This window comes from Lycorma delicatula, chromosome 5 (genome assembly GCF_047948215.1).
Source record: "Lycorma delicatula isolate Av1 chromosome 5, ASM4794821v1, whole genome shotgun sequence".
NCBI lineage: Eukaryota > Metazoa > Arthropoda > Insecta > Hemiptera > Fulgoridae > Lycorma > Lycorma delicatula.
This window is the reverse complement of record NC_134459.1, coordinates 159,689,257-159,711,753: the sequence shown is the minus strand read 5'-3', so window position 1 is coordinate 159,711,753 and position 22,497 is coordinate 159,689,257. Positions and strand designations below refer to the sequence as shown.

At 30.4% G+C, this 22,497-nt stretch overlaps 2 protein-coding genes across 10 annotated transcripts in view; one reads left to right on the top strand and one right to left on the bottom strand.

The window, feature by feature from the left end:
• AMPdeam (AMP deaminase) overlaps positions 1–16,481 on the top strand; it is a 253,902-nt gene extending 237,421 nt beyond the window's left edge. For 3 of the 7 annotated variants that reach the window (XM_075367427.1, XM_075367432.1, XM_075367431.1), the window contains exon 17: positions 16,121–16,479. In XM_075367427.1, the coding sequence (XP_075223542.1) occupies positions 16,121–16,193 (73 nt within the window). In that variant the 3' untranslated portion in view covers positions 16,194–16,479. Of the gene's footprint in view, positions 1–10,011; positions 10,119–16,120 lie in introns of those variants that run through there. The other 4 variants (XM_075367433.1, XM_075367425.1, XM_075367428.1 and 1 more) reach the window with 4 other exon arrangements.
• Positions 616–15,439, bottom strand: LOC142325548 (putative pterin-4-alpha-carbinolamine dehydratase). Of its 3 annotated transcripts, none has more exons than XM_075367435.1 (4): positions 14,499–15,219; positions 10,659–10,781; positions 6,650–6,834; positions 616–1,529 (listed from the first exon to the last, which is right to left on the bottom strand). In XM_075367435.1, the coding sequence occupies exons 1-4, from the start codon at positions 14,865–14,867 to the stop codon at positions 1,337–1,339; spliced, it is 870 nt and encodes a 289-aa protein (XP_075223550.1). In that variant the 5' UTR covers positions 14,868–15,219; the 3' UTR covers positions 616–1,336. The 3 variants fall into 3 exon arrangements, with proteins under 3 accessions (XP_075223550.1, XP_075223552.1, XP_075223551.1); XM_075367437.1 differs by lacking the exon at positions 14,499–15,219 and adding an exon at positions 15,230–15,439 and having other exon boundaries at positions 643–1,529; XM_075367436.1 differs by lacking the exon at positions 616–1,529 and adding an exon at positions 3,582–3,839 and having other exon boundaries at positions 14,499–15,218.
• Positions 16,482–22,497: the final 6,016 nt, after the last annotated feature.

Here is a 22,497-nt window from a genome sequence, read left to right as displayed (position 1 = left end):
TCCTAGTGGACTACTAGTTGATTTTTTTTTTTACCGCTCTGAAGGGGCTGAAAATGAAAAAATAAATTTTCCCCAAGTATATTTTTCATTTTTATAAATTTTTTTTTTGAAAATAGTTGCACCTAACAAAATATGTGCACTCTATTATTAATAGTCTATTCTGAATAACTGTATTAGGTTTAAAGTCATATTTTAAAATTCATTCAATTAAAACATCCCTGGCAATTTTGCAAAAAAAGTTCCCAAAATATCCCAAAAAAAGGTTGGCACTAACAGAGTTAAGATGAAAATCTAACAGCATAATAGATAGTAGAAAACTTGAAAGGTAAGGAATTTACATTAAAACTTATTCTTGTACAGAGTTTTCTGATGTAGAATTGAATGTCAGTCTTTAAAAATGTTAACTGTAAATTTCAGAAAAAATATACAGTTTATGTTTTAAATCAGTTAAATTATTTCTGCCACAATATTAGAAAGGAAAATGTAGGGTTTGCATAGAAATTTTGTCAGAAGGGAATTAAATGTTTTGTAAGAGACTAAAAATAAAATTACATTTCATTTTATTATCAGTATTGTCAGCAGAAAGGTGTCTAGGGATTAAAGAACGAGTGATCTCTTTATTATTTAAAGTAACTATGAAACTAAATTATAAGTTAAAAATACATTGGCGTAAACATGATATAATAATATGCCCCATATAAAAAAATATATGGGAAAAGTAATCTTTTATCAGCTCAGTTGGTAGTAGGTAGATAGCTGCACCCATGACGGAAGAGCTTGTCTTTCGCCAAAATGGGAGTGCTTAACTGTTGTGCTACCTTTATATATTGTATTAATTATTCTTTAAACTGCATTAATGCTGACTTAATACAATAAAAAAGCAATTGAACACATATTTATTATTTAAAAAAGAAAGCTTACAAAATAGTAATATAAATGTAGAGCAATGAACAATAGTTGGTCAGTTTAATCCTTTGCCATGTATGCATTTGTAAATTCATTTTTTCACACTACTTAGTTAAGTAAATTAATTTAAATGTCCTTGTATCATTCTATCTATGATATAAATGTACATTCTATTGCGATCATATATTCATTTTAACATATTATTTCTACTGCGTTAAATTTTTCATTGTCATTGCCATTCTGCTTATAAAATGTGTTTGTGAAAGAGTACATTTGAGTTGTTAAGTACATAAGTGGCTGCATGTGTATACTTCATTGATATTTTTACATCCAATTAATTACATTTGATTCTGTCTAGTATTGTTATATTCTTCTCTTTTTTTTATTACACTTTTTAATAATTCCTTTGCAAATTTCAACACAGAACATTTTATTCAAATAAATTTTCTTCTTGCCCTTTTTCAGTAGCTTTGTAAATGATGTTTCTATCAGCAGAAGTAAAGGTGGGTTGTTGCATGAACTTTTGGACTTGCCATGCCAATTGTTCTGTAATGCTGACATTTTCATCAGCTTGACTAAAATAATCAAAAGATGATGTTAAAGCTGAATTCTTTGATGATGACCTAAAAGAGATAAATTTTATTCATTGATAATGATGCATTTGAATATGACTCTTAGTCCATAAGGCTTCTCAACCAACTTTGTTAGAGAAAATTAATATAACCTGATTATTTTAAGTATTACCATTTACTGTATGCTAAGTAGTATATTTTTAAATATCTAAATTTTTTTTATAAATAAAATTTAATTTACTATTAAATACCATATTTCACAACTGTAATTGGGTGACAGTTAGTAGTTCTTAGGAAAATTATGAAATAATAAAATTAGTATGGCATCCCTGCATAATTAATAGATAAAATAGGATTTATACATAAACTTAAGAGAAATGGATTATAGCATTCAAAATTGTCTATCCATTGTTCTTTGATGCTACAGAACTTAGTTCGGTTAAATAATGTCTTTGAAGTGATCAGCCTGATACTGGAAAATAAACTGCAATTGACTTATGTTGTAAAACTATGTAGAACACAATGTATGAAGCATATGTAATGGAGAAGAATTTTGATTTAACACTCACAACATTAAACTTTGTATAATAAATATTTCAGTCTGCTTTTTTTACTGATTTACAATAACTGATTTCATAAAAGCTTCATTATTACCTAACAGAATACACAACAAGAGATGCCATAAAATTTTGCTAGAATCAATGAAGAAAAATAGAATTTCCTTATACTTGCCCCAATTTACACACATTAACAATACTAATTCAGATGGTTCCAAAAATGTTATCGGAGATGGTGTTTAGCATGCATATTTTGAAATTCATTTTCTACATATATTTTTTTAAAGAAAATGTCAGTTCAATGAGGAAATCACACGCAACAAAAATTAAGGAGGCTAAAATTTGACTTAATATTTACCATATGCACTTCTTTTTTTTGTAAGATTCAGTTTAATTATAATTCTTTAAAAATTAAATTAACCAGTTTCATCCCATCCAGAGTACAGGTTGAGTCAGCTGCTTTAGATAATAGAATATCTCTGCAAACTTTATCCTGCTTACAGATGATTCTTGTACAACTTCTCAGTGGATCTTCTCCTTTCTTGTTTATAAAATCTCCTTGACATCATACAATGGACATAATTCTTTTATCCTATAGCACTTTACAGATAATTAAAAGGCATGCTCAGAGACAATTCAGAGCCAACCTCCTAATACTAAATCTGGGTGCTGGAATTTTATATTCCAAATATAATAAAAAACTTTTAATGAAAAGAATTCAGAGACGATTTGAGTCAAGATAGATTTCTCAGTAGTACTAAGAACCACATTTGGTGGTACGGTATAGTACCGAAATGTGGTGCGTGTACATGGTAAATAATTATCACTAAATAATCAAATAATTTTTAATCTTTGGTATTACTGTATATTAACTTTATTATATACTTTCCTATACTTCTGTGAAGTTCCTAGGATTTGATTTTTTATTTAAAATATTTAATAAGGACATGTTAGGGGAAAGTCAAGAGATTTGTAGTTGAAAGTGGAAGATAAAGAAAAAAAACAGATTAAACAAACAATCTCTACAATAGGGAAAAATGTTTAGCATACATTGTGCAAATGTTCTTTAAATATTTGTTTTTTTTTAATTTCTATTTTCATACACTGATTTCTTGTAAATGGCAAAAAAATAATAAAATATATTATTACTTAGCAAATCATCCGCAGTACTACTAAAAAATAATTACCCATAGAAAAAAATATATATTACCGCATCATTTGTTATTAAGAAAATTTTATCTAAGAAGGGAAGTACAGTTAACCTTTTGCTTCTAAAGCTAAAAACCGCTTATCGACATAATCATCTATTCATATGTGTTTTATTAGCAATAAAATTTGCAAGAATAGAAAAAGTAAAAAAGTAAAAGTAAAAAGAGGTGACAATCAGAATGACCATCATAAACCCATTTCAACATTCAAATGCATTTTGTTAATGACCTTCCTGGAACAAACCAGACACTCCTGAAATATGAAAAAGGGTAGGTAACATGCAAAAATTGTGTAATATGGTGATAACTTAAAGAAAGAAATAATAAGAGAATTATTCTGAATCATGTAAAACAAATATATTTGAAAAGAAAATTTATATATATATGTGTGTAGCTTTTTTCTGTGTAAAATGTTACATTGCTAAATATTATCAACACAAACTAAACTAGTCTGTCATATACAGTTAACAACAAATAAATCATAATATTAATGCAGACTAGATAATTGAAAATATTTTCAAGACTGTTTTATTTACTCTGATGTTATAAAGCAGTACTCTTTCATTGTTTAATGTGACTCCTTAAAAGATTTTTTCCTATTCAAAAGAAAAAAACACAATATTATACATTTATCAATTATACGTTATACTTTATACTTTCATTTATCAATGAAAGTTACAGATAGTTAATTGTTACGAAAAATGACTGAAGAAATAATGCAATAAACCTTGTCTAATCCTAAGACCTAAGTGCCTAAATAAAAAATTTACTCCAACAATTAGCTAATTACATATAAAAGTTAAAATGTTGACAGTTTAAAAAATATTTGGAAATATACTACCACAAGATATTTTCATAAATTAACAAACAAAAAAAAAAGAATTTTTCAAATGTTATTCATCACCACTTTATAACACTTAAGACATATATAACAACTGTTATGTTTAAAAAATAATTCAGAAACATCAGATATTAATTAATAAAGTTGAACATTTGGAAAATATTACATTTTTAAACATGAACAAAGAACATACTTAGAAATGAACAGGTAAATTTTGAACATGAACTATTTAAATTAATTGGTCATGAAGAGTAACAAGATTTTACCTGTAATAATGGTAATGCATTATGACAAGATAGTTTTTTTAAGCTAATAAATTTATCTTTTTATTATTAATTTACAAATATGTTAACATGCATATTTAAACATTATGTATCCATCACCAGTTGAAATATATATTAAAATACATATATTTTATAATTGTTGATGAATCCATATACAAAAAGTGGTGTTACTTGCTGGTTAGCATCCTACCTAATATATCAACTAATGTTTTTTTTCTTATTTAACCTCTGGAACCACCGTTAGGTATGGCTTCAGAGGATGAGATGAACGATTTGTAGCGTGAGTGATAATGCCATGCCTGGCCGGGATTTGAACGCAGGACCTCTGGATGAAAGGCTGAGATGCTACCATTCGCGGTACAGAGGCCAGCAGTATATCATTACTTGTGTTTTCTGTAGCGATCAATTTTTTTATTTAATGTTTTTTAGTAAAGTAACCAAGTAACCGGAGACAAGTGTAGCCAGTCACATATACTGTAACAGTAATGATGACAGTAGCTGTGTTGGTTAAGTCACAGCGCCGTATACTTTCGCACCCCTTAAAAAAAAAAAAAAATCAGAATTATATTATCTAACCTTATTTTTAATAATTAATTATCAGAAATAAATGTTTTCAATACTGCAATAATGTGATTTTAAATTATTATTTGAAAATTTGTATTTTCTTGCTTTTGGTGTTATTTGGTTTTGCTTTGTGTTAGTCTCCCAGCATTTAATAATTAAGATTAATGTTAGCTAGTGAAGCGAGCGTTAGGTTACGTTGATATTGTGTTAGTTGAGATGCTAACCACAAGTACCAAAAAGCTTATTAAACAAATTGCTGATTTTTATATTAAACTTAGCATTTTAGGGTGTTCATTGGCTTTTATTATTATTATTATTAGCAAAACACATTACAGAACATGTTTAAAATATATAATATATATGTATGTACGTATGTGTGTATTTTCATTTAATTCACGGTTCATTTTAAGTGTGCCACCATTAGAATCTTTGTAACTATAAGAACTACAAAAAACTTTTCACAGGGTAATTAAAATATTTTCCCCCAAGCATTAAAAGTGCAGAACAGGCATTTTTCAAATCACTTCATTTTTCCAGGGACCTACTTTACATTTTTAAAGTAAAAAAAAAAAATTTGGGTAGAGTTTTTGATAGTAAACATCATTTTAAGATTTTTTTTACTATTTGGTACTTCTCTAAATACAATCTTTCAATACCTACAGAGGGGTGAAATCCATTACGGTAGCCAATTAAATTTTTCCATGTAATGTTTTTATTAATGTAATTTTCAAATAGGAAACATAATTTTCAGACTTATTTCATTCTTTGGTAAAAGACTAATTTTCAAGTTATGATGACAATTTATGTTAGGCGGCATATTGGTTTTTATATTTAAGAGCTTGTAGCTCCTCAATAGTTGAATTTAGGGAAAAATACCCCTTAGATTAAGTCTTAAAATGATGTTTCTATCAAAAACTCTCAAAAAAATTAAGAGTGGCTCCAAATTGGAAGAAATGATGTGAAAAATGTCAATACCGTCTTTTTAATGTTTAGGGAAAATAACTAAGTTCCCCCATTAAAATTTTTTTGCAGCTTTACTGTCTCGGAGATCCAGTAGTGGCACACTTAAAAAGAACACCCTATATATATTCTGTGTCTATAATCAATAAATAAAATCAAAAATTTTATTATTGAAATATGTTTTGTTATATGTATACATATATCAAAACAAGATATATCTATTTATTTATATAAAACAAGTATGATATAAGAATATGATTTTTTGGACTGATCTATGATGGGGAGTCTGATAAAAGCTTACTGCCTTGATTATTTTGTTGAAAATATAATGTGCATCTAAAATAAATATACCTTACAAATATTTTAAAATGAATATTATTATTATTATTATATAAACTTATTAGAACAGTGCAATGGTTACTTCTGTGGAGTTAATTACAAGGGGAAGTTTATGAAAAGAAACAAAGATCAGTAATAAATAATAACACTGGGGAAATCAAAACCATAAACGTGCTGAAAAATATTTGCAATTTGACGAATAGATAAATGTATTGCTAACAATGGAGTGCAGTTTTGTTAAAAACTTTTTTAAAATAATTAAAAAATGTATTGTAAAAATATCATTTAACTACTTTATAAATAATATATATAAGCAGTACTTAATACTTTCACAACTCTAACGCCCTCCTACAATGCAAGAGATTTGAAAATCATCATATTCTCATGTCACAACCTATTTATATGTAAAAATCATTACCTTGTGAGTACAACAGCTTCTGCAAACTGATCACAGAAAGATGCAAGTTTAACATCTCTACGACTGATTCCATTTACATCATGTGAAGTCAGAGTTATGTGCACTTTGTTATATGCATTAAACCATTCTGGATGATGATTCATTTTTTCGGCAACTAATGCTAAACGTGTCATAAATGAAAATGCCTGAAAATTAAGAATAAAAACACTGATCAACAATGATTTTGTTAAATGAGAGTGAATAACTGATTCTTATAATATTTTTCATGCTGATTTCAAATATGAGATCAGGATTCTTCTATAAAGCTTTTTTTTTTTTAATTACCAGTTTTATTTTCAGGTGATATCATAAATGAACTCCATAAGCATAGCATTTTGTGAAAATATTATATTACTTATCAACTAAATAGCTTTTGTTTATTAAAGATGAAAATGTCAAATCTTGTGCTAACTTATCAGGCGATGAAGGAGATCCAAACTTTTTAGAAAATAGATATGCTGATCCCCATTTAATTAATCAGTCAGAATTAAATGATCTAGTTGATGATCTAAATTTATAAAAAAAAAAAACAGAAATACTGGCATCAAGACTGAGATGAGACTGATGAATCTTTTACATCCAAACACTAAAATAAGTGCTTTCCATGACAAACAGTCAGAATTTGAACATTTCTTCTCTCAGTACGAAAACTTAGTATAGTGTAATGATGTGAACTCTTTACTGGAAGCTTGGGGGACATATGCACCATCCTGACAAATGGTGACTTTTTATTGACTCGTCAAAGCTTAGTTTGAAAGGTGCTCTACTTCGCATTGGAAATAAGTACTCATTGATACCATTAGCATATGCTGTTCGCATGAGCAAATCTTATGAAAATATAAAACTTGTATTGACCAGGATTCAGTAGAGAAATATTTGTGGAGATCTATTAGTAAGTAGTAGCACTTTTACTTTGACTGCAACTTGGATACACTTAAGTTCTGTTGCTTTTTGTGGAACAACAGCAGTGGGATAGTAGGGAAGAATGTTGTTAGTCAGGCATTAGTAAAACCGAAAAATATTTATCTTCTGCGTTACATATTAAACTGGGATTATTAAAAATTTTTGTAAACGCAATAGATCATAATGGTGCAGGGTTTCAGTTTCTATAAAATAAATTCCCTAATATGAGCGATGCTACAATAAACGAAGGTAAATTTGTTGGACCACAAATAAGAAAACTAGTGGTGAGTGATCCGGCATTTGAAGAATGTTTGAATGTCTTGGAGGTTGCTGCGTGGAAATCATTTCAAAATGTGGTAAACAACTTCCTCAGAAACCATAAGGCCAGTAACTACAGAGAACTTGTGAGTGAATTCTTTCAACACTACAAAGAACTTGGGTGTAACATGTCACTCAAAATCTATTTCTTACATTCACATTTGGATTTTTTTCTTACAATCTTGGTGCTATCAGTGATGAACATGGAGAACGCTTTCAACAGGAGATGTCTGCAATGGAAACAACAAACCAGGGAAAATGGATCCCACAAATGTTACCCGACTATTGTTGGAATCTAAAGAGTGAAAAATACAAAAGAAAGAAATTTTAGGCGAGTACAAAATACATGTAATTTATTGTCATATTACGTTCACCATATATTTTTTGTTTCAAAAGAAATTTCAATTACAAATAACTGGACCCGATCGAAAAACTTTAACATGTATGAAATCAGCATAAAAAATACTATAAGAATCAGCCATTCACTCTCATTTAACAAACAATAAATTTAACTTCGTTGACTAGTGAAATTACTCTTTGCCTCTTATAAAAACTATTTAATAAAATTTAATAATTACTTTCCAAAACAAAATTTACACTAATGTAGAGTATAAAAGTTTTTTAATGTTTGATGTTATAAGATTTTGTTTATAATATCTTTATAAACAGAATTGTTTAATATAAATTAAATTGTAAGGGAGAAGTTTTACTAGGCAGGTACCTCAATTATTAGTTGATCCTTTTTACAATCCATACACAGAAAATAAAATCCTCAGATAAATCCATCAGAACCTGTCATTCCATTACAGAAGCAGCTGCATTAATGGACATGTTTACACCATTTTGTGAATGATTCAATTTGACAGTAGACCCAATTCTTAAGGCAGTTGTCCAGGGAAAAGTAACTAGCGATAAGGTAAGTAGTGGAGGGAAGGGAAAATCAACCGATTTGTGAGATCAAGCTAGATTATAGTATTACCAACAACCAATTTTTTAAACCACATTTAACACACACAATACATAACAAAGACCAGAAATAACACAAGTGTACTTAGATACCTATCTAATTACATTCCCACTGCTTCATTGCATTTGCCTCTTAAATCCCATTAAAATAATTAGCAACTGAACTAAGTAAGAATAACACAAACATGATAAATGCACACACATTATGTGTTCATCATTAAACAAGAGCATTCTTTTAAAAACAAAATTCACAATTAATTCTGCTATGGTGCAAAGAACCACCCACGAATAATACCACAATATTGGTGGTCATTACTCATTACAATTATAATAAGTTTTTATTATTGTACAGAAAAAATCCATTAATATCATAAAACTCATGGCAGTCTATTGTACCCAAACAATTTGTTTATATTTCTACATCAAATCATTCAGTTAATAATAACCTAGCAGTTTTACATATTCTAACAGCACCAGACTGTAATTTCTAGTTATTGTTTTTTACCAATATTATCACAATTAACTCTTTACTATTTTGACACCCTTGACCTCAGAATAGTAGTAGCATACTACTTTTCATCTGGAAGGTTATGGATATGAATTCCGGTCAGGCTTGTCACAAGCATATCACATTAAAAATAAGATGGCAAATGTAATTGGGCATCAGCCTATAATTGTAAGGATAAATAAGTAATTTTTTCTTTTCCTTCTAAAACGGTCAAGAAGAAATTCTTTAAGTTAGAATTATTATCTATTATCTGGGAATAAAACTGACGAAGGAACAGCATTTTGTCCAGCCAACAAAGCATTTAATTTCTACTTCTGCCTCTATTATTTACTTACATTCAGGAGAAAATGTGTTTGCTACAAAACCTTTTCTTCTCAAGATTCACGTTTCCTATATATTTTCTTTAGAAAAATTAACTGTCATTTCTTCAATTGCTTCTTACACTCCATGGCCATTACTTGAAAGCACAGCTAGGAATTATTTCCAACCATAATAATACATAAAGCAATCAGTAGTAAAAAATTAAGTTTTTATTAGCACTTATTCACAGAATAGGAAAATATTCACCATTAAATAAATATAATCATGCACTGTATGTGTGTATGTAAACACATTTTTCTTTGTTCAGATCCTGAATGTTTGAGATAATCAAGAGAATGAGCTAGATATAGGAGATGATAATCATAAAGCACTACTTACAAAATTTTTATAATAAAGTTAATATTAATAATATAATGTTTTTTATATCAATATAAGTAATAAAACTAACTTCAGTGGTTCACAGTTTAATTATTATTTTAATTAATGTTATTATTAATTAATTATCTTATTGTTAACTCAATATTAATTTATATTAGTTACAAAGTGTTTAGTATATCGGAATTGTATTTTAGTATTTATAATTTAATTGTAATTAAATTAATTTTGTATTTAAATTGAATTGCTATTTTTGCACCTTATACAATTACTTATGAATACTAAACTGTATTTGTAAGAAATTTTTATGTGTACATTCTCTCAATATCCTTTACTGAACTGCAAACACATGACAATATCAATTTCTCATTAACTAAAAGTTGTTTAGTAACTGAAATTTAATTTTATATCCAACGAATTCTTTTTTGTAAACAGTTATCCCAATCATTTTGTTTTCCAATTTATTTAATAACCACTCACCAGAGCCCCAATTTTTTGAATCTATAAAAAATAATTATAAATTTTAGAATTCACATAAGTAAAATAAACATGTTACCTCAAGAAAGTGTTCGTGTTTACCTCACTAAAATCTGTAAACAAAAATTCTTTGTAAAGAGCATCTCTTTCAGAGAGAACAGTCCATCCAGTGGCTGCTAACTTAGTCACAGCAGTATCTTTTTCTGTTCCAGCTAATAAGGGGTTCTAAAAAAAAAATTTTCAAAGAGTAATCTATATAAGCTAAAGCATTACAAGATATTAATATTAGTGCTGTTTTATCCTTCAACATACACAAGTAAAACAAAATGTAATTAGGGTGAAAACAAAAAAAGGTTAAATGATCCTTTTTTATACATTTTACACCTTTTTTACACTACAACAGCAGTTATAGTGCACATTTTTTACACTACAAATCCTATTAGCAAGCTATAAATTCATGAAGTAATAATTTATACAGTTATGTAATAATTGATTTTTATCAGACTTATCAGAATAAATCTGGGATTAGCAATCACCTTTCATCAAGGAGTTTACAGTGGTTGATATATAAGAATTAAGAGGATGCCTTGGTGTGGTCATTATAAGCGGAAAGGTTGATTGACATTAAAAAAATAAATATAATACTATATAATTAACTAACATTAATCAGACCAGATATTAGATTTAACCAGAACCAGATATCTGGGAAAATGGAAAGAGTAATTTGATTTTAGGATGTTGGAATGTATGAAGAACTGGAAAAAACGAAGATTTTAAGAGCTCATAGGAATTTAATGTGGATGTGACAAATTTAAGAAAAGCAAAAAGAAAGTGAATGGAAATGTTACAAAAAGCCAGTAAATATACTTTTTTTGTAATTTGTAGATGAAGATAAAATGATGAGGAGTGTCTGTCCATAGCTGTTTATCAGAATGTCAGAGATGAAAGGTTGTGGTAATAAGAGTTTAAGCTGTTATTGATGATATGAACACAGATTTTAAAAAAATATTTCTCATGGGTAACCTAAATGGACATATTGAAGGAAACTATGACAGTCTTGGTGAACCTCAGTAACAGTAGAATAATAAAGGTGTATGATCAGTACAATATGGAAATGATTCTTTGACTGTAAAGATATACTCACAACTATACTTGGACACATTCCGTAATCCACAAGAAAGCTAAAATCTGTTTTAGACTTTATAGTAACCAAACCATTTTTTTTAAAGGTTCAAGATGTTTGAATACATAAAAAGAGTTTTATATGGCTTGAAACACTTTCTTGTAAGAGCAATCATTTATCTAGTTAATAGGGACCAAAGGATAAAGAAATATGAAAACTACTATTAAATGGATTTCTTCTAACCTGGATAGGCGGAGGAATGAATTCTTTGTTTCTATGTAAAACAGTAGAGAAGGTGAAAAATGTATATGAAAGCAACATTGAAGAACAGTACTGGTTTTTAAAGAAGTGTATCTATAATGTTGTAAATGAAGTAGTATGGAAAATAATTGATGTACAATATAAGTGAAAGATGGAGCCTTAGAAGTGGCGTAAGAACTTAGAACATCTGGTAAATAAGAAGAAGATAGCTTATCAGTGCCCAATGTTGATTAGAGTATTCAGACAATATGAGAGCTTACATAAGGTATAATTATCTGGTAAAGAAGCAAAACAGAAGTGTTCAGAAAGAAGATGTAAAGAAGTTAATAATCTCACTGGAAGCTCAAAGTCCAGAGAAGCTTGGCTTATACCGAAAACATTTAAATATATACTAAATAAGGGATGTGATGAAAAATTAACTGACCTTGACTCATAAAAACAAAAATACTTAAACCTACTAGTTCAACAATGTGTCCCCCCTTCAGATTAAAAAATTATCCTAGCAATCTTTCTACTATTGGAAGCATTTTTCAAAGTCACATTTAGTGAAACCATAAATCCTATTATTTTTGCATTTCTTTTGATCTCTTTTCTATGTTCAAATCTATTTCCTTTAAGCAAATTTTTAAGCTTAGGAAAGGGCCTAAGATTGCAGGGAGCCATGTCTGGTGATTAAGAAGCCTGCTAATATTGTTCGATCATATGTTTTGCCAAACATCTCAGGATGCATGGGCTGGAACATTTTTGTGATGAATTTTCATGACAGCAAGAATGTTAAGCTGAGTCAAAGTATTTTCTTATTATCATATATTATTCATCACAAATATGATCAAGGGCAAACTGTTAACTAAGAGTACTATATAACTTCTTCATTGGCTAAGAGTTGCTGTTTGGCACAAGAGATCATAGTTTTGGGAAAATGGTGATTGAAAAACAGAGTTGGTAAAAAATGCTCAAACTGTTGTTTTGGAGGTCTTGTTAAACTATTTAATAACTCCTCAAAGGGAAGACACGTTCCACAATTGTAGTCTGCATATGTAAACTCCATAAAGGTACATCCAGGATTAAAACCAGGTTGGTAAAAAAATGGCCTAAAACTCTTTAAAAATAAAAAAAATGAATATAAATTTTCTCCATGAAGCAACTTGCATAAAATATAACATATGCAAAAGGGTTGTATATTTTATTTATTGACGAGAAAGGTGATACATGTCTTATATTTTTCGGATGGTATCAGAGAAAATGGTCTGGTACATTCAACTGATGTAACAGTGTTTATTATAAATTATTCACAATTAGGGACTTGCCTCAGATTTTGATGAAATTTACAATATATTTTATTTACGTCCTAAGTTATTTGTTAAAATTGAAATTTTTCACTGGAAATGCCTTTCACCTGAGATGTCTCTTTTAATATACACAATACAATCACCAACAATTTTGTAACGCAGCACTGAACAAGTGTAATATATGTTGTTTTCTACAACAAAGGTCATTAAATGAGTTACAAAGAATAAATTATAAATCTAACCTAAACCTTCACATAATATTCTACAAAAAAGCTTTCATGGGTAAATAAAACATACTGTACAAAGTAGGCCTTAATGAAGGCAATGTAAATGAAAAGAAAAAACAAACACAAAAAAGTGATTATGAATGAAAACTGTGTGTTAAATAAACACATGCACTGAGCAAACCTTTTTGCCTAATGTCCACACAATAGTAGAACTGATGTACAATGAAGTTTAAAACTGAATGTAATCCAAAACAAAATGTCAACTTAGTTTAAACTACTTAACATATAGCTTACTTAGTCAGCATTCATATCAAACTACATAATTAACAAACTGCAATAATTGGAAAATAATAGAAATGGTAATCAAAACTAGAACTCTAAACAGAATGAAATCTTAACAGTAATAAAAACTGATTGTTATTTAAATTTTTACAGATTAATTTATCTCTGCAGTATTCAATCAACATTTTCAAATAATAAAACTGTTATAGTTTCATGGTTTTAATCTAATGTAAATGCATCACGATAGAATCAGTCTAGAATTTAGAATGCTTGAGCTTTAGAATTAACAACGTTAAAAACACATGGGATTTGCTTCCAGAAGATATTTTCAGAGTTTTTTGTGTTTGATTGAGCTTCTTTAAAAAAATTAAAATTAAGAGAACAAACACATCAGTTGTACTCTTTGTAACACATTAACAAGATTTTCAAATCATTTTTTGGCAGACGTCATTCCCCACAACTCTATGTCAAAGATGGCACATAATATTTAGAAAAAGATCTATCAATAGATGTACTTTGAAGAAATGTCATTTTAAAATGTAACATCACATTGTGTTAACAAACTGATTTGGAGAAGAGCACATAACATATTTAAATAGGTTTGACACATTGTATATGAATTGAACCACCTTCCATATGCAGCTTGTTTTCATCACAATCTTAAAAGCTGTAAACAAATTTTATGAAACAAATAGTTTAATAAAAAAGTTATCACTAAATTTCCATTTTTCAGCAATTCTAAAAAGGAATATAATCTTACCAGGTGACTTTCAACACTACATTTATTTGGATCTGTTTGAATCACATCAATATCACATTTCATCTTTTCTAAACCAGTAAACATATATTTTAATATCATTTTAAAATCACTTTGGTCTTTTTTTATATCATCAATTTTCTTTGAAACTTCTGACATTCGTTTGTTAACAGAATCCACAAAATCAACAACGGGTGCAACACAGTCGGCTCTCTCACAAGCCCACTTAATATTACCCCTTATAATTCTGTCATATTCTTTTTCATTCAGTCCGACACACTGACGATGAAAAGAACGACCACAATGGCTAACACATTTAATTGCCGCATCATTAACGACAAACGATTTGAAGCAAACGCCACACAAATTCATTCTTTTAAAAAATGTTTTACCTGTATTATGTAATAAAAACAAACGAATTTGTTTAATAAAGCATTTATTATGAGTAAAAGAACGTAAACACAATAATAGTATTACTACTTTTATAAATTTTAAACAATTACAAATAATTTTTAACGTACTTTCAAGTTAAATCCATACTACACTGCGAAGTAACCCGCGTTCCTTCACTATCAGCTGATTTAAGAAACTGAAAAATGTATACAGAAAAAACTAAAAAGTAGGTTTTCCCTCTACTTAAAATATTCAGTGTAAGACAATGTACACAAAAATAGGTAAAAATAGTTTTTTTTTTTTTATTTCAGATTCATTTTAAGATAATAAATGTTATATACCATGTTCTGTTTTCCAAGCAATTGAGCAGAGCTGTTAAAATAACAGAATTGTCTCCACACTGGAACAGCAAAGGAGCTTAATCTATTTATCCGACTAGCTACCATTTCAATATAATAGACCGAAAAAAATTCAATTTTTAAATAAAACTCTTAATAACCCACACTTTGATATAACCTTAAATACTGATTGTGTATACATAATCAGATTGACCAACTGTCTCAATACTGTAACAAAGTAGATTATTTTTTCAAGTAGATTACGTTAGAAATAAATAAATAAAGTAAAAGATCTTATAAAAATTAACAGTCTTAAAAATCGACCAAATATAAAAAAATTATTCTATTAATTCCTTTTTAATTTTCGATTTAAAATGTAAATCTTTATTTAAGTCGGAGCAAATAAAAACCACCAGCTACCAACTTACTAATTCTAAATTTGGCGCTAACTTCTAAATGTTGAAATTTAAAGAAGTATGTTATTCATTTTCGTTTCAGTGCCTTTTTTTAAGTCACTTTTTTTGTTGATTACTTTATTGAAATTTATATTTCATACAAAAATCATTAAATTTGTCAATACCAATTAAAAACAACTACTATTTAATATGGTTCTGACTTAATAGTCAAAATTTAAAGAAATAAAAATGTATTTTTTTTTTTTAGTTGATTACTTAGATTGCTTTTTACTTTTTGTGTAAAATTACTAAATGTGTAAAATTTAAGAAGATTGTAGAGAAACATGAATTTGTTGGGAATGTAAAGATAGTGCTGCTAAGCACACGATACTAATACTATCTAGAATACAAAAATATATGAGCAAAAATATGTATTATTAACCTAAGTTTACCAACTAACTTTCTTTAATTTTTTAATGAAATTATTATTTTATTACAGATATCATGAAACTATTATCAGAATGATGTCATGGTTTATCACCATTATAGGACAATCTAATAATACCAAGTAATGATGACAATAGAAATGAAAAATATCTTCAAGTCATAGGTGTAAACAAGATGAAGCTGTCTAAATATTAATTTTGAAGTTATACTTCTTTTGGCATGTTAGGAGAAACTGATGAAGAGTGTATTTTCAGCAAATTACAGAAGTTGTGTATGCCGATGTAAAACACCATGAAGATTTGCACAGGCTCAAGTGTGCATGCACACATGCATGTGCATGCATCAGTTTGCATGCACATGCGTGTAATGTCTAATTCAGTCAGTCGTTCAGTGCAATTAAGTGATTAGCACATGTTGTAATCATAACATATATGAGTCATAATATATAGTATGTACACAAATACATGGATTTCTGAAGATGGATATTTTAAACTGTGAATATTGTTGTTTATATTCATAAAACTTTATTTATATTGCAGCATATATTTATTTTTTGTTTTGTGAAAATTATGTATCAAGATTTGAGGTTATATTTATGTAAGTATTATTTTTCTAGTCATTTTTTAAAACGCTTCTACTCAAGTTGTTTGGGAGAACTTACACTGTTCACCAGAGGAACTCTGTCTAGAAAATAAAAAAATAAAAATAAAAAAAATTTTTTGCACAGTTCTAAACAAGAAGACTGACTTGTCATTTCATTTCGTACACTCTTCTTCACAAGAAATATTCAAAATATAAATTTGAGAAAACTAAGAGGAACACTTTTTTAAATTTAATAGTAAAATATATTTTCTGTTTATAAGAAAATTAAATTATTATAACTATAATTTGATGAAATAATTAAAAATAATGAGTTGACCCTACACACAAGTGTCAAGTTTAAACTCACTCACCATTGTGACTCACTGCATAAGCATGTATGAAAAATACACCAATACAAACTCAATATGAGGTTATGTTGTCTGTTGTTGACTTTAAATTTAGTGTAACTGAAGATCAACTCAACCAATCTTCATAAAACTCACATGCACAACTCCAGATACAATACTACAACATATCTAAATTTCAATGAAATTGATGCACTAGTTAGGAAGATTTTCAAGCCACAAAATTTTACACATGAATGTTATTTTTAAAATTGTCTAGCTAAAATATTTTATGCACAAACAGTATCTTTGAAATCCCCATACCTCAAAAGTAAAGAAAATTAAATTTCACCTCTCAATCCCACTATGCGACTTAAGTAATACCATAATTTTCTTTGAAAAGTTGATAAAAAATGTTAATTGGTAAGTAAAACTTGGGGTTATGTAAAAAAAGAAATGATATATAGGTTGAATTGAGAATCTTCTTTTGTTTAAAGTTGCTTAAAAAATATGTTTAAAGTTTAAACTAAACTTGTTTAAAGTTTAAACTAAACTTGTTTAAAGTTTAAAAGATTTGCTGGACCATGGAATGAATGGCTTCTTGCTACTCACAATATCTTGTCGCAGACACCCAAGATAAATTTGTGTAGATAATATTAAAAGTGTGATAGGTAGTGTGAATGTTCCAGAAGAAAGAGAATAGATATCTTGTCTGGTAAAGAAAGTATGAAAAATTTAGTTATAAATAAACGTTTTTCAGATGTTGGAATGTAATACTTTCTCCTTCCCTTAAGGATGCACATTGTCATAACTACTTTTTAAATTGAAATTCAAGTTTAGTACTATAAGCCTATGAACTTAGTACAGTGAGCAGTTGAAATCTTATACTTGAAGTCATTGGTTATCCTTAGAGTTTCTTCTTTATTTTCTAAATAATTTAGAATTTCCCTGAAAGTGTTATTATTGGTAAAGTGATAGAATACAACAGATTACCGAACTTTTGAAATTTTTTTCAGTAATGCAAGTGAGAAAAAGAATTGTGATGTACAAAATTCTAACAGTGACTGGACTATGAATACAATTGTCTGTACTTTGTACAGAAAATTTTACCTGAAACTGACTTGTATGAAAGACATATTTATTCCAAAAACAATCAATGGAAATGATTATGATAAATACAATTTTATTAACTTTTTGTTTGTTATTTCAATAACAATAGTTTGTAGTTTGAGAATATGATAATAAACAACCTGCAGTCAAGAAAATTCATACCTCAATTATAATATTTAACAATTTTTAAAACATTGTTTTTAAGTAACATCTGATGTGGACACCACATCACTTCATTGTACACATATTAAATTACATACACACATTTTTTTTAAATGAAAATTACATAAGATTTTATTTCATTAATAACTTCTGATATTTTTTATTTTTTTAAATTATTATTTATTGTAATTTTTTTTTATAATCAGAGATTAATAATTATTAATAAATCAATATATTTAAATTAAAAAAAAAAGGAGGACAAGTCTGATTCAACCCAATGTGGCTTGTAAGAACCAAATATTTCATTAATTAAAATTTTATTTGGCTATAACTCTGGAACCAATGAAAATAAGTACCACTTATGATATATCGTTGAAAAGCTCTCAATGAGGGCTTATAACAGCAGTTAGAAAAAGTACAAAATCCAGTTTTTTTTTTGGATTTTGGGATCTTTTTGAACACTTAGTTTAGTTGATTGCAATAAAAGGAGAGGTGTACAACTAAACTTTACAACAGTCCTAAATCCAAAATTTCAACATCCTACGGGTAATAGTTTTTGAGTTATACGAGATACATACTGTCGCCGAATGGCTTCGACGACACGTAATTCATAACCTTGTGGTGGCCCTGAAAAGGGCCGTTTTTGCGTTAGCTCTGAGAAGAGTTGCTGGGTTCGGCGAAGTCAAGGAGTTGCGACTTGTCCATTGAAGTCCGACCGGGCTTTCTCTCAGCGGCTGTTGGGTCTCCACTACAGCGTGACAGTGGCGACCCTCCAGAGCCCCGCAGTGTCGGTCGGCGTCGATCGTCCTTCGCCGGCGCGGCCGAGGCGATTCTCCCCGAGCGATTCCACGCTGAGCCGGCTCCTGCTGCTGAGTCCGCCGCGGCAAGGGCGATTGAAGCCCGTCGAGCTGGAGCTGGGGCAGGAAGGTAGCGTCCGCGTCCAGCAGCTCCTTCGGCGGGCCGGCCAGGCCTGGTGCTGTGGTGGGGATGTTGGCAACCGCCGGGAGGTCCAACGTTGAGCCGGTCAGAGAACTTCTTCTTCTTCCTGGTCCTCTGCAGGTGGTGATCGACGATAAATTGAAAATTCTCTGGAATGGAATGGAATGCAAAGTTGGCGGGAGTTTGCAAATTCTCCCTTCGGATTGCAGAGCCTGAACAGTGTCCCTTGCTGCTGGGTGATTCTATCGGGCGTGTTTTTAAAGGTTTATGACGGGTCTAATTTTTCAATTTTTGTCTTTATTTTATATTTTAATTTTAAGGACGGATTTAATTGCATTCCAATCCGTTGTTAAACCAGCTTTATCGAACCAATTTCATGGGCCGACCGCGGAAGGCTAAGGTTTTGAAAACCTGTCCTCCCGACGTAATTCCCCTTCAGACCGGCCACTGAAGTCCTTTCGGTGCTAACGCTACATAGGCTAACAGGAATACGCCACAACGGGGCACTAACTACATGGAGGAAGCAATGCGCCCCCTTCTTCGGAGGAGTCGCAATTGCTGATTTAAACTAATTCAATTGTAAGTTTTAAGGGAAAGTTTGAGTAGAAGCTCTTCACCACTTCTTTGTTTGCTGCCCTTCAGGACGCATCTCTGCTGGGCTCTTTCTCTGACTCCCGTCCGGGACGTTGGGTCGCGTAGACGGTCTTCTATCTTCTTCTTCTTCTTCTTCTCCTTCCGATGACCTCTTCGTTCTTCTTTGGCCTGCACTTTCCGAGAATTGGCAGTAACCGAAGTTACATGCCATTAACCTTGAAATTCCCGTGGCCCCGAAGGACTGAACGGGGAAAAGTGCAGGTTTCTTCTTTCTTCGTTCTTCTGTTCAGTCAGTGGCCGCTGGACAGGTGGCTGCTGGGCTGGTGACTGCTGGGCTGATGGCTGCTGGGCTCGTTTCCGCTTCTTCTTTCTTGAAAGGAAAGGGAATAGGGAACTTACAATTTTTGATGGTACCTATTCGCGATCGCGGGTATGGGGCGGCGATCGCCTTCGTGGAAGAAGCAAGAAGCAGGTTCTTTACTACATATCATAATCTTAATCTCCAGACACACGTGTGATCGGGAAGGGTTTGGGGGGACCGCGTGGCCGCAGAGAAGAAACCATTTTTTTTTTTGTTTGTTGAGGTTGCTGTTGTGAATATCTGTAACAAAAGAAACAGAACACACACACGAAAAAAAAATTATATTTTTTCTTTTGGGATGGCGGGATTAAAAGAAAAGGCGTTTCCCTCTCTATTTCGGTGATCCAACGACCTCACGCATCTGTAACAAAAGAAACAGAGCATACACACGAGGAAAAAAGAAAAGAAAAAAAACTTACCGCATTCTATTGTCTTTTATCGAGACAGTATAACTTGTTGCCTTGTTTCACAATTAATACTCAAAACTTATTCACTCGCGACCCCGGAAACGTTTCTAACGCGTTTTTCCGTTTATGGCTCATGCGATATGGAGGCCCCTAAGCCTGGTTTGTCGATTCTCGGCTTCCGCACCGCACCATCACGGTGGTTCGTCCAGTACGGCGTGAGGCCGCTTCCTTACAACTGTCGGGGTTGGGTTCTCTCGGCAGATGTCCCGGAGATGACTGTGTTTGGACACAGCCGGTCTCCCGAACAGTCTGCGCGCCTGCGCCACCCCCACCTCGGACATGGATTGCAATCTCTCATCTGATCGGAGAGTGGCGTTCCTGACCTACCACGGAGCTCCAAATATCGTCCACAACGCAATGTTTTGGACGGCCTCAATTTTCTTTTGAAGCGAGGAGCTCAACACTGCCCCCCATGCCGGGTAAGCATATGTCAGAATCGGCAGTACGTACAGCCGAGTAAGTAACTTAGTTGCCATCTCGATTCCCCCCCGAAGAAGATCCACCTCGTACCGTGTCCGGTCGCTACACCACCACTTGAATTATTCAAGTAGGCAAGTTTTAGAATATTTAAAACAAATTGTTACAGGCTTAAGATATAAATGGGTTAATTAAATGAAAGAACTGAAACTAGAAATTTCTAGTTTCTAGAAATTTCTAGAAACTAGAAATTCAGATGATTGAATTCATATTATTCAAGTAGGCAAATTTTAGAATATTTAAAACAAATTGTTACAGGCTAAAGATATAAATGGGTTAATTAAATGAAAGAGTTGGGACTAGAAAGAGAATCTTGTAAAGCTGCATGAAACCAGTCAAATGATTGAATTCATATTATTCAAGTAGGTAAGTTATAGAATATTGTTACAGGCTAAAGATATAAATGGGTTAATTAAATGAAAGAGTTGGGAAAGAGAATCTTGTAAAGCTGCATGAAACCAGTCAAATGATTGAATTCATATTATTCAAGTAGGCAAGTTTTAGAGTATTTAAAATAAATTGTTACAGGCTAAAGATAAAAAAGGGTTAATTAAATGAAAGAGTTGGGAATCTTGTAAAGCTGCATGAAACCAGTCAAATGATTGAATTCAAATTATTCAAGTAGGCAAGTTTTAGAATATTTAAAACAAATTGTTACAGGCTAAAGATATAAATGGGTTAATTAAATGAAAGAGTTGGGACTAGAAAGAGAATCTTGTAAAGCTGCATGAAACCAGTCAAATGATTGAATTCATATAGGCAAGTTTTAGAATATTTAAAACAAATTGTTACAGGCTAAATATATAAATGGGTTAATTAAATGAAAGAGTTGGGACTAGAAAGAGAATCTTGTAAAGCTGCATGAAACCAGTCAAATGATTGAATTCATATTATTCAAGTAGACAATTTTTAGAATATTTAAAACAAATTGTGACAGGGTAAAGATATAAATGGGTTAATTAAATGAAAGAGTTGGACTAGAAAGAGAATCTTGTAAAGCTGCATGAAACCAGTCAAATGATTGAATTCATATTATTCAAGTAGGCAAGTTTTAGAATATTTAAAACAAATTGTTACAGGCTAAAGATATAAATGGGTTAATTAAATGAAAGAGTTGGGACTAGAAAGAGAATCTTGTAAAGCTGCATGAAACCAGTCATATGATTGAATTCATATTATTCAAGTAGGTAAGTTTTAGAATATTTAAAACAAATTGTTACAGGCTAAAGATATAAATGGGTTAATTAAATGAAAGAGTTGGGAAAGAGAATCTTGTAAAGCTGCATGAAACCAGTCAAATGATTGAATTCATATTATTCAAGTAGGCAAGTTTTAGAGTATTTAAAATAAATTGTTACAGGCTAAAGATAAAAAAGGGTTAATTAAATGAAAG